The sequence below is a fragment of the Salvelinus alpinus genome, chromosome 6, assembly GCF_045679555.1.
Source record: "Salvelinus alpinus chromosome 6, SLU_Salpinus.1, whole genome shotgun sequence".
NCBI lineage: Eukaryota > Metazoa > Chordata > Actinopteri > Salmoniformes > Salmonidae > Salvelinus > Salvelinus alpinus.
In genome coordinates, this window is record NC_092091.1 from 38,628,644 (window position 1) to 38,645,674 (window position 17,031).

General features: G+C 41.0%; 1 protein-coding gene across 1 annotated transcript in view; it reads right to left on the minus strand.

Moving 5' to 3' along the window:
* Positions 1-16,232, minus strand: part of LOC139578658 (beta-1,4-galactosyltransferase 6-like) — a 41,650-nt gene extending 25,418 nt beyond the window's left edge. Inside the window, exon 1 of the mRNA XM_071406570.1 lies at positions 15,901-16,232. Within this exon, the coding sequence (XP_071262671.1) occupies positions 15,901-16,015 (115 nt within the window). The 5' untranslated portion in view covers positions 16,016-16,232. The remainder of the gene's footprint in view (positions 1-15,900) is intronic.
* Between the last annotated feature and the right edge of the window lie 799 nt (positions 16,233-17,031).

The window sequence follows — 17,031 nt, forward strand, 5'->3', positions numbered from 1 at the left end:
TCCAGACACTTGTAGAATCTATGGCACGGTGCATTGAAGCTGTTCTGGCTCGTGGTGGCCCAATACCCTATTCAGGCATAATGTTGGTGTTTGGTAGTTCTGTACCTGCCCGCGCCCAGAAGACCTGCTCTGGCTGCTCAGCTTCCCCTGTTGACCACCTGAACCTCCCTCTGCTCAAGCCTTGTGCTTGACTGTCGTGTCATCTGTTGGAGGACTACACTACTCAAAACTTGTTAAGTCCAAACCTATACACATGTCATTCATACTTCAACTGATGTTTGTTTTGCTTTTCAAGCACTTTGAAATGTGTTTATTTGTACAGTGGGTGTCATAAGTATTCACCCCCTGGATTTCCCCCACATTTGGTTGTATTACAAAGTCGGATTGAAATAAGATCGATTTGAGATTTTTTGGGGTCATCGGTCTACACAAAATGCTCCATAATGTCAAAGTGAATTGAAAAGCCTACAAATGTTTACTAATAAATAAACATTTTATAAAATAGTCGTTGCATAAGGGCAATTCATGCTAACGGAACTGCGCTTTGACTCAGATATTTCACTGATTGATTTAAAAGCTTAACAAACCATACAACTCTATGCATGAGGACTGCTTTGAACAATCTCAACAGAAAATTTCACACAAAAATCTCTACTGGAAGAACTGCGCAGATGCAAAGTCTGGTAACAGAATTATGGTAAAATTATTTATGAGATCAGATTTTCCAAAGAAAATCTGCTCTGAATTAAGATTCAAAGATATCTGCAGAAAAAATGTGGTGTCAGCTACGACATGACTCCTTGAGTTAAAAAAAAAGAAGATATTTTGGTTATTGAACTACATTATATGAAGTGGACTTACATCGGGTAACGGAATTACATCATGTGTCCCTGATCAGTACTATAGAGAAAAGCATTATTATTGATAGGAATAAAAAAAATCTTCATTGTGATGCATCCTGAATAGCTACACAAAGGTAGAAATATACAAAAGACCACATTTGGTTGGTATGGACCAGACCAAATCTGAAACCAATCATGGACGTCTATGTTTCACAAGTTTGAACACACAGTGCATTATACTGCACTCGTGTGCTTTACTGTATTGTACTTTCCAAACTTGCAAAACAGACATCTATGATTGGTTCAGATTTGGTCCTGCCAGGGCGGACTGACCAAATTTCAACATCCATGGACGTTGAGCATCCTGACTGGTTGCATCACTGCCTGGAATGGCAACTGCTCGGCCTCCGGCGGCAAGGCACTACAGAGGGTAGAGTGAACGGCCCAGTACATCACTGGGGCCAAGCTTCCTGCCATCCAGGATCTCTACACCAGGTGGTGTCAAAGGAAGGCCCTAAAAATCTTCAAAGACTCCAGCTACCCTAGTTATAGACGGCTCTCTCTGCTACCGCACGGCAAGTGGTACCGGAGCACCAAGTTTAGGTTCAAGAGGCTTCTAAACAGCTTCTACCCCCAAAGCCATTAGACTCCTGAACACCTAATCAAATGGCTACCCAGACTATTGCCCACCCCCCTCTTTTAAACCACTGCTACTCTGTTATTTTCATCTATGCAGTCACTTTAATAACTCTACCTACATGTACATATTACCTCAACTAACAGGTTCCCCCGCACATTGACTCTGTACCGGTACCTCCCTGTAAATAGTCTCGCTATTGTTAGTTACCTGTTACTTCTTTTTCTTATTTGTATTTTCTTTTTTTAACTGCATTGTTGGTTAGGGGCTCGTAAGTAAGCATTTCACTGTAAGGTCTACTACACCTGTTGTATTCAGCGCATGTGACTAATATCATTTGATGTTGGTCAGTGCTCAGTGGTTGAGGATGCTTGTTACAGTAAATGGAAAGAGGATAGGTGGTATGCGTCAGTAAGAGCCAGGAGACATTCGAGAGAAAGCGTCAAAGAGAGAGAGGAAGCGTGAGGGGTTGTCCAGACTATCAGTCTTGCTTTGACCACAAAAAGAGAAAAAAAACATTATGAGCTGAACATAACAGTATGCCAGTGAAAGGGCGGACAGTAGCAGGTGACCCAACTGTTTTGTCAGTACTAGGATTTCCCATTGTAGCTTAATTGCAGTAATTACATTACACAGTTTTCCATAATTCAATTACGGTAACAGAATTACAGGTTTTAAATCATCACTTAATAAACAAACTTGATATCAGTAAAAACACTAAATTGGTAGGTCTACCTTTACTTGCTACTTCTGTGAACTTTCAGTATCGTCCCTCATGACAAAGAGAAATGAGAAAATATCATAAAGATACGTGGGCTTTTGGTAACGGAATTACAAGGCACAAGGCAATGTTAATTAAACTTACAGAATGCAAATAAATGTCTGTTCGAGTACTCAAAACAAAATTTTAAACCAGAGATTAAAAAAAAATGAAAATACTGTAAAACTATTTGGTAGATGTGCTTTGTGGCTTGTTCAGATTTTTTTTTTTTTGATTGTTCCATTACATGTTCTTTTGCGGGGCACAACAAAAAAGAAACAAAGCATCACTTTTCCCTAAATTCCCCATGCCACACAAACTAATTTGTGTTCCGCCGCTCCCTCTATACACCCGTGCTGAGTGCACACACAAGCTCCTGTTAGACCTACAAAAATAACAGACTATAAAAACGGTGGGATACACAATTCACATTCCTTGCAAAATGACGACAATTTTATCACAAATTCAAAATGGACTGATTGAAGTAGGAAAATATATGTTCCAACAACGAGCTGCCGTTTTGGAAAAATTGCATCCAGTATACTTGTCGCTTAAGCTACTTTGCGACCTGCTAGTGCCGTTTAAAAAGTGGTTAGACTAGGCTGTTACCCCCCTAAACATAGACAGGTTCCAAACTGTCGCAACGTCAACAGTGAAGAGGCGACTCCGGGATGCTGGCCTTCTAGGCAGAGATCCTCTGTCCAGTGTCTGTTCTTTTGCCCATCTTAATGTTTTCTTTTTATTGGACAGTCCGAGATATGGCTTTTTCTTTGCAACTCTGCCTAGAAGGCCAGCATCCCGGAGTCGCCTCTTCACTGTTGACGTTGAGACTGGTGTTCTACGGTTACTATTTAATGAAGGTGCCAGTTGAGGACTTGTGAGGCATCTGTTTCTCAAACTCTAATGTACTTGTCCTCTTGCTCAGTTGTGCCCCGGGGCCTCCCACTCTTTTCTATTCTGGTTAGAGTCAGTATGTGTTGTTCTGTAAGGGGAGTAGTACACAGTGTTGTACGAGATCTTCAGTTTCTTGGCAATTTCTCACATGGAATAGCCTTCATTTCTCAGAACAAGAATAGACTGACGAGTTTCAAAAGAAAGTGCTTTGTTTCTGGCCCAAAACAACTGAGATAGAGATACATATACAGTTGAAGTAGGAAGTTTACATACACTTAGGTTGGAGTCATTAAAACTTGTTTTTCAACACTTGTTTTTTCAAACAACTAAAGTTTCGACAAGTCGGTTAGGACATCTACTTAGTGCATGACAAGTAATTTTTCCAACAATTATCACAATTCCAGTGGGTCAGAAGTTTACATACACTAAGTTGACTGTGCCTTTAAACAGCTTGGAAGATTCCAGAAAATAATACCATGACTTTAGAAGCGTCTGATTGACTCAAATTATGTCAATTAGCCTATTGGCGGTGTACCTGTGGATGTATTTCAAGGCCTACCATCAAAAATCAGTGCCTCTTTGCTTGACATCATGGGGAAATCAAAAGAAATCAGCCAAGACCTCAGAAATGGTACACAAGTCAGGTTCATCCTTGTGAGCAATTTCCAAATGCCTGAAGGTACCACGTTCACCTGTACAAACAATAGTACGCAAGTATAAACACCATGGGACCATGCAGCCGTCATACCGCTCAGGAAGGAGACGCATTCTGTCTCCTAGAGATGAACGTACTTTGGTGCGAAAAGGACAAATCAATCCCAGAACAACAGCAAATGACCTTGAGAAGATGCTGGAGGAAAACAGGTACAAAAGTATCTATATCCACAGCAAAATGAGTCCTATATCGACATAACCTGAAAGGCTGCTCAGCAAAGAAGAAGCGACTGCTCCAAAACCTCCATAAAAAAGCCAGACTACGGTTTGCAACTGCACATGGGGACAAAGATTTAACTTTTTGGAGAAATGTCCTCTGGTCTGATGAAACAAAAATAAAACGGTTTGGCCATAATGCCCAACGTTATGTTTGGAGGAAAGAGGGGGAGGCTTGCAAGCCGAAGAACACCATCCCAACCGTGAAGCACAGGGGTTGCAGCATCATGTTGTGGGGGTGCTTTGCTGCAGGAGGGACTGGTGCACGTCACAAAATAGATGGCATCATGAGGGTGGAAAATTATGTGGATATATTGAAGCAACATCTCAAGACATCAGTCAGGAAGTTAAAGCTTGGTCGCAAAGGGGTCTTCCAAATGGACAATGACCCCAAGCATACTTCCAAAGTTGTGGCAAAATGGCTTAAGGACAACAAAGTCAAGGTACTGGAGTGGCCATCACAAAGCCCTGACCTCAAACCTATAGAAAATGTGTGGGCAGAACTGAAAAGCGTTTGCGAGCAAGGAGGCCTACAAACCTGACTCAGTTACACCAGCTCTGTCAGGAGGAATGGGCCAAAATTCACCCAACTTATTGTGGGAAGCTTGTGGAAGGCTACCCGAAACTTTTGACCCAAGTTAAAAAGGCAATGCTACCAAATACTAATTGAGTATGTAAACTTCTGACCCACTGGGAATGTGATGAAATAAATCATTCTCTCTACTATTATTCTGACATTTCACTTTCTTAAAATAAAGTGGTGATCCTAACTGACAGGGACTTTTTACTAGGATTAAATGTCAGGAATTGTGAAACACTGAGTTTAAAGGTATTTGGCTAAGGTGAATGTAAACTTCCGACTTCAAATGTATACACACACGTGTAATTAAGTCTCATTAAAGTGTGGATTTTCAGGCACATTCTTCATGTCAGCATCGGCTATCACCTACAACTCGACATGTAGGTCAATTATTCATGTACATTCACAAATACTGATGTTTTTCCCTTAACAGAATTGCTTTTTTTTCCAGATTTCAAATCAATTTAAGATGGCCTATTTTTGTTAAATGGACAGACTGGGCACTTCTTAAAGGCCAAATGGCCATGCCCCTCAAATCATGAAATTCCAAGCCTGGCTGCAACAGAGGTCACTGTATAGAGCAAGTGTTCAAGGGGCTGCGCTTTGCGGCCAGGCCGGGGACATATCGGAGAAGCCCCAGAGTCATGCTTTCTTTGGAGGGGTGGATTGTGGATTTTGCTCAATTGGAAAGTTTATTCTGTGATCTTAGGATCAATGTTGTCACAGTTGCTTCTTGTTGATGATGCAGCTGCTAACCTTCTTGCTATATAGCTAGCTATCCTCTTCCTTTCTGAATTAATGTGGCAATGTATTTCTAGCTAGCAAAATAAGTCAACTAGATTGATTTTGTTTGTGTATGTCAATAGCATAAGGTGCCTTCAGAAAGTATTTACACTTTTCCACAAGGTGGAAAAAGGATTAAACAGATGTTGTGGTCTACACACAATGTCAGCGGTTTTTAGAATTTTTTACTAATTAATTAAAAAGCTGAAATATCTTGAATGTGTAAGTATTCAACCCCTACGGTATTGCAAGCCTAAATAAGTTCAGGAGTAAAAATGTGCTTACCAAGTCACATAAGTTGCATGGACTCACTGTGTGCAACAATAGTCTTTAACATGATTTTTTTTGAATGACTACCTCATTCCTGTAACCCACACATACAATTTTCTGTAAGGCCCTTTAGTCAAGCACTGAATTTAAAACACAGACTCGACCACAAAGACCAGGGAAGTTCTCTAATGCCTCGCAAAAAAGGGCATCTTCTGGTAGATTGGTAAAACATGAAATATCTCTTTGAGGATGGAGAAGTTATTCATTACACGTGGATGGTGTATGAATATCTAAATGACAGTGAAAAGAAGCAAGCCTTACCAGAATACATGCATCCTGTTTGCAATGAGGCGCTAAAGTGAAAGTGCTAAAAATGTGACAAAACTGTTTAGCTTCATGTCCTGAACTCAAAGCGTTATGTTTGGGGTAAATCCAACCACACACCACCGAGTACCACGTCATAAAAAAATATATACATCAACGGAATGGAGCTAAGCACAGGCAAAATTCTAGAGGAAAACCTGGTTCAGTCTGCTTTCTGACAGACAATGGGAGACCAATTCACTTTTCAGCAGGACAATAACCTAAAACATGTGGCCAAATATACACTGGAGCTGCTAACCAAGATGACATTGAATATTGGTCTCGTAAATTTTGACTTAAATCTACTTGAAAATCTATGGCAAGACTTGAAAATGACTGTCTAGCAATGATCAACAACCAACTTCGAAGAATTTTGAAAAGTCTTGTGGAAAGCTCTTCGAGACTTACCCAGAAACATTCATAGCTGTAATCGCTGCCAAAGGTGATTGTAACATGTATTGACTCAGGGTTGTGAATACTTATGTAAATTAGTTCTCATTATCAGTACATTTGTAAAAATGTCTAAAAACATGTTTTTACATTGTCATTAGGGGGTACTATGTGTCGATGGGTGAGAAATTGAATCGGGCTGTAACAAAATGTGGAATAGGTCTAGAGGTATGAATACATTCTAAAAGCACTGTAGCTAGCAAAGTTTCACTTGTGAGCTAGTATTAGTATCCTAAACCTAGCCAGCTAAACTGATAGCCGTAAGCTAAAACCGGGGAGAGAGGGAGGAGATAATTCACTTTAATTTACTGCTCGCTTGCTAGCTAAATGTTCACACAAATACATATTACCACATGTAATTGATGAAATTCGATTTTTATTCTATAAAGATTGTAATTGTGTCAATATGTTGTGAATATTGTATAAAAATCCTCACAGCCATTTACCATACTAAAAAGTGAAGTGCCACTTACAGCTTACCATGTGCAGTAGGCTAGAGGCAATATGTTCCTCCACCGTGTGAGACAGAAATTATGATCGTGCGTTCGAGGCATTCCATCACTCTGTGGTTGTTATATGTGGGGAGCATAAATTGTCCAACTGCAAACTAACAAAAAAAGTTAAAACTAGGAATGCAACGATGACATTTTTGGCCAATACCGATATTTTCTTGCCAAAAATAAATAAAACCTTAGGCCTTAAGCATTCTAGTACAGTTAAATAGTTACACACACACACAGCGGTCTAAGGCACTGAGATGCAGTGGGAGTCCCATAGGGCGGTGCACAATTGGCCCAGCATTGTCAGGGTTTGGCCGGGGTAGGCCGTAATGGTAAATAAGAATTTGTTCTTAACTGACTTGCCTAGTTAAAAAAAAAAGTTACACACACCAAATATTATTTTGTTGGCATGTACGTATGTCCCAAGCGTCTGTAATCAGGTTCAGGGTATTAAATCAACCTACCAGGGTGTTAACAAACACGACAGGAACAAGATCATTCACATGAATCGATCACATTTTTACTAATACTGTAGAACTTCGTTCTAAAGCGATAGATGAAGTCAGAAGTTTACATACACTCAATTAGTATTTGGTAGCATTGCCATTAAATTGTTTAACTTGGGTCAAATGTTTTGGGTAGCCTTCCACAAGCTTCCCACAATAAGTTGGGTGAATTTTGTCCCATTCCTCCTGACAGAGCTGGTGTAACTGAGTCAGATTTGTAGGCCTCCTTGCTCGTACACGCTTTTTCAGTTCTGCCCACACATTTTCTATAGGCTTGAGGTTAGGGCTTTGTGAAGGCCACTCTAATACCTTGACTTTGTCCTTAGGCCATTTTGCCACAACTTTGGAAGTATGCTTGGGGTCATTGTCCATTTGGAAGACCCCTTCGCGACCAAGCTTTAACTTCCTGACTGATGTCTTGAGATGTTGCTTCAACATATCCACCATTTTCCTATTCCATGATGCCATCTATTTTGTGAAGTGCACCAGTCCCTCCTGCAGCAAAGCACCCCCACAACATGATGCTGCCATCCCCGTGCTTCACGGTTGGGATGGTGTTCTTCGGCTTGCAAGATCACCCCTTTTTCCTCCAAACAAAACGATGGTCATTATGGCCAAACAGTGTTTATTTTTGTTTCATCAGACCAGAGGAAATTTCTCCAAAAAGTAAACCAGTCTGGCTTTTTTAAATTGCGGTTTTGGAGCAGTCGCTTCTTCCTTGCTGAGCGGCCTTTCAGGTTATGTCGATATAGGACTCATTTTACTGTGGATATAGATACTTTTGTACCCGTTTCCTCCAGCAACTTCACAATGTCCTTTGCTGTTGTTCTGGGATTGATTTGCACTTCTCGCACCAAAGTACGTTCATCTCTAGAAGACAGAACGCATCTCCTTCCTGAGCGGTATGATGGCTGTGTGGTCCCATGGTGTTTATACTTGCGTACTATTGTTTGTACAGATGAACGTGGTACCTTCAGACGTTTGTTAATTGCTCCCAAAGACGAACCAGACTTGTGGAGGTCTACCATTGTTTGAGGTCCTGGCTGATTTCTTTGGATTTTCCCATGATGTCAAGTAAAGAGGCACTGAGTTGGAAAGTAGGCCTTGAAATACATCCACAGGTTCACCTCCAATTGACACAAATTATGTCAATTAGCCTATCAGAAGCTTCTAAAGTCATGACATCATTTTCTGGAATCTTCCAAGCTGTTTAAAGGCACAGTCAACTTAGTGTATGTAAACTTCTTACCCACTGGAATTGTGATATAAATCATTGTAAGTGAAATAATCTGTAAACAATTGTTGGAAAAATGCCTTGTGTCGTGTGTAACAGTTTAACTTTAGTCCGTCCCCTCGCCCCGACCCGTGCGCGAACCAGGGACCCTCTGAACATATCAACAACAGTCACCCACGAAGCATCGTTACCCATCTCTCCACAAAGTCCGCGGCTCTTGCAGAGCAAGGGGAACCACTACTTCAAGGTCTCAAAGAGAGTGACGTCACCGTTTGAAAGGCTATTAGCGCGCACCACCGCTAACTAGCTAGCCATTTCACATCGGTTACACGTGCACAAAGTAGATGTCCTAACCGACTTGCCAAAACTATAGTTTGATAACAAGAAATGTGTGTTGTGGTTGAAAAACGAGTTTTAATGACTCCAACCTAAGTGTATGTAAACTTCCGACTTCAACTGTATATCCGTACCCATTGGATGCAGTGATCACAATATAGTGGCTATATCCAGGAAAGCCAAAGTTCCAACAGCTGGGCCTAAAATAGTGTACAAGAGATCATACAAAAGATTTTGCTGTGACTTTTACGTGGATGTTAAAAATATTTGTTGGTCTGATGTGATTAATGAGGAGCATCCAGACGCTGCACATGATGAATTTATGAAATTTCTTCTTCCAATTATTAATAAACATGCACATGTTAAGAAACTGATTGTTATAACTGTTAAGGCTCCATGGATTTGAGGAAATTAAAAACTGTATGGTTGAAAGAGATGGGGCAAAAGGATTGGCTAATAAATCTGGCTGTACATCTGACTGGCTTAACGCAAATTGAGAAATTATGTGACTAAACTCAACAAAAAGAAGAAACTTTATTATGAAGCCAAGATCAATGATATCAAGAATAATGGAGAAAAGAAACTTCAGTACTTTAAATGAAATTATGGGCAGAAAGGCAAATTTAATTCCATCTTTCATCGAATCAGATGGATAATTCATCACAAAACCATTTGATGTTGCCAATTATTTTAATGATGATTTCAGTGGCAAAGTGGGCAAACGTAGGCAGGAAATGCCCATGACAAACAGTGAGCATTTATATCATGTGTAAAAAAAAATATATATTGCAAGTTTGAATTTTGTAAAGTTAGTGTGGGAGAGGTGGAACAATTATTGTTAACGATCAATAATGACAAACCTCCTGGCATTGACAACTTAGAAGGAAAGCTACTGAGGTTAGTGGCTGACTCTACAGCCACTCCTATCTGTCATATTTTTTATCTGAGCCTAGAGGAAAATCTTTGTCCTCGGGACTGGAGGGAAGCCAAAGTAATTCCGCTAACCAAGAGTGGTAAAGCGGCCTTTATTGGTTCTAACAGCAGACCAATAAGCTTGCTGCCAGCTCTTAGCAAAGTGTTGGGAAAAAATGTGTTTGACCAAATACAATGCTATTTCTCTGTAAAAAAATTAACAAGACTTTCAGAATGCTTATAGAGAAGGGCACTCAACATGTACTGCATTGACACAAATGACTGATGATTGGTTGAAAGAAATTGATAAGAAGAAGATTGTGGGAGCTGTACTGTTAGATTTCAGTGCAGCCTTTGATATTCTTGACCATAAACTGCTGTTGAAAAAACATGTTATGGGTTTTCAACCTCTGCCATATTGTGGATTCAGAGCTATCCATCTAATATAACTCAAAGGGTTTTCTCTAATGGAAGCGTCTCTAATGTCAAACATGTAAAGTGTGGTGTACCGGAGGGCAGCTCTCTAGGCCCTCTTTTCTATTTTTACCAATGACCTGCCACTGGCATTAAACAAAGCATGATTATTGTCCAGTCGTGTGGTCCAGTGCTGCAAGGAAAGATCTAGTTAAGCTGCAGCTGGCCCAGAACAGAGCGGCACGTTTTGCTCTTAATTGTAATCAGAGGGCTGATATTAATACTATGTATGCCGGTCTCTCTTGGCTAAGAGTTGAGGAGAGACTGACTGCAAGAAACTAATATGTTGAAAACCCCAAATTGTTTGCATAGTCAACTTACAGACAACTGACACACTTATCCCACAAGACATGCCACAAGTGGTCTTTTCATAGTCCCCAAGTCCAGAACAAATTCAAGAAAACGTACAGCATTATATAGAGCCCTTATTGCATGGAACTTCCTTCCATCTCATATTGCTCAAATAAACAGCAAACCTAGATTCAAAAAACAGAGAAAGCAACACCTCGTGGCACAACGCCTCCCCCCTATTTGACATAGATAGTTTGTGTGTACATTGATATGTAGGCTACGTGTGCCTTTTTAAAAACGTAGTTCTGTCCTTGAGCTGTTCTTGTCTAATGATATTCTGTATTATGTCATTCTGTATTATGTTTCATGTTTTGTGTGGACCACGGGAAGAGTAGCTGCTGCTTTTGCAACAGCTAATGGGGATCCTAATAAAATACCAAATACCAGTAAAACATAATCAAAACCTATTTCTTTCACTTACTTGCTGTGCTGTTTCGTTGTTTCATTCTCAACCAGGATTTCATCATACCTGTCAAGCAGTGAAGTTTCAGCTCTGTCTGTCCGTGGCCTCTCTTCCTCGGTGAGCACTGTGTCCGTTTCCATCTTGTCCAGCTGTGTATGTAACATTTCACGTAAACCCTGTTTCATGTCTGCATCGAAGTAGCGGTCCTTGTACCTAGCATCGAGCACAGTAAAGAGGCTCAGAGAGAATACCACCGAATCGCTTGTTCACAGCCTCGAGTACATTTCGAAGTTTCGGCAGTTTGGTTGAGCAGGCGTTTCAATGCCATGACAAACGGAATCAAGTCTGCTGCGGATGCAGTTGATGAGCTTATTTCTCAAGTCAGTTGTTCGAATGGCGCTAGGAGTGTGTTCATGTCTCCAAGTTTCAAACATGTTCTCAAATGCCATTGAAATGGCAGCAGCAGTATGAGAACCAGCACATTCTTGAGCATGCAATATGGCTTTCCTCAGTACGAAATCCTTGTCAACCCACTGTGCCGTCAGACTCGGCATGCTCATGGGGCTGACATCGCTGGTCCAAATGTCAGTCGTGACGCCCATAGCATAATGAATTCCATTATCTTGGCGTTAATGTATTTCGCCTTCGAGTTGCGTTGCTGAAATGTTCTTACTCTTTCAAATGACTGCTCAACTTGTTTAGTTGTTGGAAGACTGCGCTTAGTATTTTTCTGCTTTTGTTCTGTGTAACGCTGTATTTTACGTGGCGTCATTATGTCATATACGTATGCACGTCAGCTTTGACATCGGTTTTGCGCATCAGCGTTAAACTACACATCGGGCCGATGCCATTTTGGCATTTTTAGCTAAAATCGTCCGATTCCTAAATATGCTCACCGATATATATATCTTGCATCCCTAGTTAAAACCAATATATTTGTTAATACACAGCACCAACTACATAAATACACTAAATGACCAAAAGTATGAGGACACATGTTTGTCAAACATCTCATAAGAGAATTAAATAATGGGCATTATTATGGATTTGGTCCCCACTTAAATGCTATAACAGTGACTAGTCTTCTGGAAAGGCTTTCCACTGGATGTTGGAACATTGATGCAGGGACTTCCTTCCATTCAGCCACAATAGCATTAGTGTGGTCGAGCAATTAGGCCTGGCTCGCAGTCGGCTTTCCAATTCATCCCAAAGGTGTTCGATTGGGTTGAGGTTAGGCAAGTTCTTCCACACAGATCTTGACAAACCATTTATGTATGGACCTCGCACAGGGGTATTGTCATGCTGAAACAGGAAAGGCCCTTCTCCAAACTGTTGCCACAAAAGTTGGAAGCACAGAATCGTTTAAAATGGCATTGTATGCTGTAGCGTTAAGATTTCCCTTCACTGGAACTAAAGGGCCTAGCCCGAACCATGAAAAACAGCTCCAGACTTTTATTCCTCCACTAAACTTCACACTATGCATTCAGACAGGTAGCATTCTCCTGGCATCCTCCAAACCCAGATTCATCCGTCGGACTGCCAAATTGTGAAGCGTGATTCATCACTCTAGAGAAATTGTTTCCAATGCTCCAGAGTCCAATGGCAGCGAGCTTTACACCACTCCAGCCAACGCTTGGCATTGTGCATGGTGATCTTAGGTTTGTGTGCGGCTGCTCGGCCATGGAAACCCATTTCATGAAGATCCCAACTAACAGTTATTGTGCTGACATTGCTTCCAGAGACAGTTTGGAACTTGGTAGTGAGTGTTGCCACCGAGGACCAACTATTTTTTATCTGATACTCGCTTCAGCACCTGACGGTCCAGTTCTGTGAGCTTGTGTGGCCTACCACTTCGCGGCTGAGCAGTTGGTGCTCCTAGATGTTTCCACTTCACAATAACAGCACTTACTGTTGAACGGGGTAGCTCTAGCATGGCAGAAATGTGACTAACTGACTTGTTGTAAAGGAGGCATCCTATGACGGTGCCACGTTGAAAGTCACTGAGCTCTTCAGTAAGGCCATTCTACTGCAAATGTTTGTCGATGGAGATTGCATGGCGGTGTGTTCGATTTTATACATTAATTTACAGGGGTGTCCACATACTATTGTATATACAGTAGGGCTGACCCCATTTAGTCGATTGTTTGATCGATAGGCTTTTGGTCAACCTAGATTTTTTTGGGGGGGGGTGGGCAGTGGAAAATATATAAAAATCATTTATGATTTTGTCTGATTCACACCTGTCTGAGTGGACTAATCCATTGCAGAGGCCGCGGGGATGTTACACCAGTATATTTAAATTTTCTAATATACAATGTTTGTTTGGTAACGGTAATTTCTGTTAATACATTCAATAAATTATTATTACAGTCTTACCGTTATCATTGTAGGACATATGAGTTGACTTAACAGCACAAACAAATCTGGGACCAGGATAGTCGCCTGGCTGTCTGTGTTGTCCTGTTCAAAATAGTGCTGCAGAATATTGTATATTATATCAGCACCAGTGGCAGCTGGTGGGAGGAGCTATAGGAGGACTTCCTCATTGTAATGGCTGGACTAAAATCAATGGAACGGAGTCAAACATGTGGTTTACATGTTTGATACCGTTCCATTGATTCTATTCCAGCCATTACAATGAGCCCATCCTCCTATAACTGATCCCACCAGCCTCCTTTGATCAGCACTATGTCCATAGCGTGATCCTTATGGCCTAGCAGTAGCCAAAACACTGTACCATTCATAGTGACAGTGTTGTAACTACAGATATAAACCGAACAGCTGGTTACCCATGTGCAAATAAAAGCTAACACCCTTTTCCTGTGTTGCTTCAGACAAAGGCCCAATTATTTTTAGCTACTGATATGCTGTAGGGATTTTACCCCTGGGACCACTAATATGCTCATCAAAGAAACAAACTGTTTCAAGACATGACTTACTTGGGAAAAGCTGGCATATTTGCCATCTTACTAAACATTGGCTGATTGGATTAATGACATAAACATGGATCTTATTCTAGGTTACCTTGCTCACTCTGTTCATGTGAAATACATATAGGCCTATCAGATGTACACTACCTAGCTACTAAACCACACAACTAGGTAGTTAGCAGTGTTGGTCATGTGGCTCTACTTGCTGGCTCTGTCAGCAACTCCATATCCCTTCCCACCATGGCATGGTTCAACAGCATGGCAGATATTCATACGAGATTGCTGCTATGTGTTAAGTTACTAAGTTAGACCTAGTGAATAATCAGTTAAATGTTCCTTTCTGAAACCCGTGTAAGAAAATGAATAACTAAATTAGTTAAACTAGCTTGTTTCTGAGCAAGCACACTTTGTAGAAGAGACAGCGCATGATTGTTCAATGTTGACTAACGTTACAGCAACAGCAAGATGACGTTATATTGAGCTGCCTAGTTACCTTACATTTAAAAAATAATATCACCTTTATTTAACCAGGTAGGCTAGTTGAGAACAAGTTCTCATTTACAACTGCAACCTGGCCAAGATAAAGCAAAGCAGTGTGACCCACCAACAACACATAGTTACACATGGAATAAACAAGGGTCCAGTCAATAACACAAGAGAAAAAAAAAGTATATATACATTGTGTGCAAATGGCATGAGGTGGTAAGGCAATAAATAGGCCATAGTAGCAAGTAATTACAATTTAGCAAATTAACACTGGAGTGATAGATGTGCAGATGATGATGTGCAAGTAGAAATACTGGTGTGCAAAAGAGCAGAAAAGTAAATAAAAACAATATGGGGATGAGGTAGTAAGATTGGATGGGCTATTTACAGATGAGCTATGTACAGCTGCAGCGATGAGTTAGCTGTTCAGGTAGCAGATGTTTAAAGTTAATGAGGGAAATACAAGTCTTCAGCGATTTTTGCAATTCGTTCCAGTCATTGGCAGCGGAGAACTGGAAGGAAAGGCGGCCAAAGTAGGTAATTTATCATGCAATCATCCAAATGATTATCTAGCTATATCGAGAAGATAAATAATCGGTTCACTAGTTAAGCCTAATAGGTTGTAAACTGATCCCTGGACGATTAGCTAGCTTATTTAGTTAGCTAGCCAGCAGATCCAACCAGCTTCCTTACATCTTAACTAGGGTCAGACAACATTCCCGTGTATATTAAGAGACCGGGGACACAACGCGAGATATGGCTTGTAGAACAAACCTACCTCAACTCAAGGATGAGAAATACGTTATACTCCGAATTTTCCCATTATCACAACTGATACACCACGAAGATTGAAAGACTGCTAGTTAAATTAGTCGTTCAATCTAATCGGTGTGACAGTTGATATAATGGGACAGTTCGGAGTACAAGGCATTTCTCATCCCTGGATTGAGGGACGTTTTCCTAGCCATATCTCCCGCCGGCTCCGCTGTGTCTTAATATACACAGGAATACTGCAGCTGTAGGCAAGCGGATCGGATGGCTAGCTATCCAGCTAACTAACGTGAGTTAAATAGCTAACGTTAAATGGCTAACCTAACTAGGCTAGCAGGAAGCTACAGTAGTATTAACTGGCAGGAAGCATCCCCACAGTTTCACACTGTACTGTCTATGGCATCTCTGTTGATGTCAATGTAGCTTGCTTGGCACAAGCTTGGATAATAACATAAAATTAGGTGTTCATGTTAAGATAATAAACTCACCTATTCCAGGAGCCACATATATGAAGTAGAGACCAGTCGTAGACATGGAGAAGAAAAAAATGAAGGCCAAAAATGAGCGGTTCGACACCCGCAGCAGCCGCTTCCAATTCACCATATTTGCTTCGAATTTACCGATAATCCCATAAAAATATACCGTTTGGATAAAAAAAAATATTAAATTGATATGCTAAAAGTAGATGATATTATCATCCAAAATCAATGCAACGACACAACACGCATCATTTGAGTCGGGGATGCAGCGAAAAAGGCTAATGCTAGGAAGTCATGAAATCCCGTATGGGCGGCTTTCCCCAGTCAAGAAATTTCCAGATAGAAAAAAGCAGGCCTGCATCAGGCACTGTCAAGCCTCAACGAAACCATCGATCGGGCATACTCATACTGAAACCGTTAACTACTGTAGTTACTGACATGAGTAGACAAATAATACTGGCTAATTTCTTAAGAATACTCGTGATACTGATCCATGTTTAGCTTGCTAGTTATATATGTATTTTCTCGCCCGGCGACGAAGGTTTAAAAAAAAGACCATGGGAGCCGGTCTGCACCGCTGCCTCCTCTCATACAAATCTCAACGATGTTTCTAAAACACTCACACTTGGCTACCTACTTCACCAAATCGCTGAACGGAATCCAATAACGGCGAGCGGTTTAGCAGGTATATCGGGCGATTCTCATTGCACCAAATATACATTTGTGCGGGGGTTTTAGAGTGATCACATAAATAAATTTGGATTCGTTCAATTTCATTTCTGCTGGTGCTGCAGACATGGTTTCCGGTGGGTGTAAGTGGTCTCTTTCCGTCCGCCCAACCCTCTTATATTTTGTCGCCATGGACACCGTGGGGCTGCAGTAAGGGCCTTTGGGTTCATGGGGTCGCTGCTTCTCTCAAATAATTTATTATGTGTGTGTCTGAAAGTAGGTGGGTCAACAGAAGTGGGAGGATCAACAGCGATAGGTGTTACACCAGCGCTCTGTAATTGGTTAGACGTTTTTGATTGAGCGTGTTGTTTTTCATTTCTTATCACGTTGTTGTTGTTAAATTCCCCACCGTGTGAAATAAGAGAGTGCTAAAAGCACTAGCTCAGGTCTTGATAGAGAATCATACCGTGC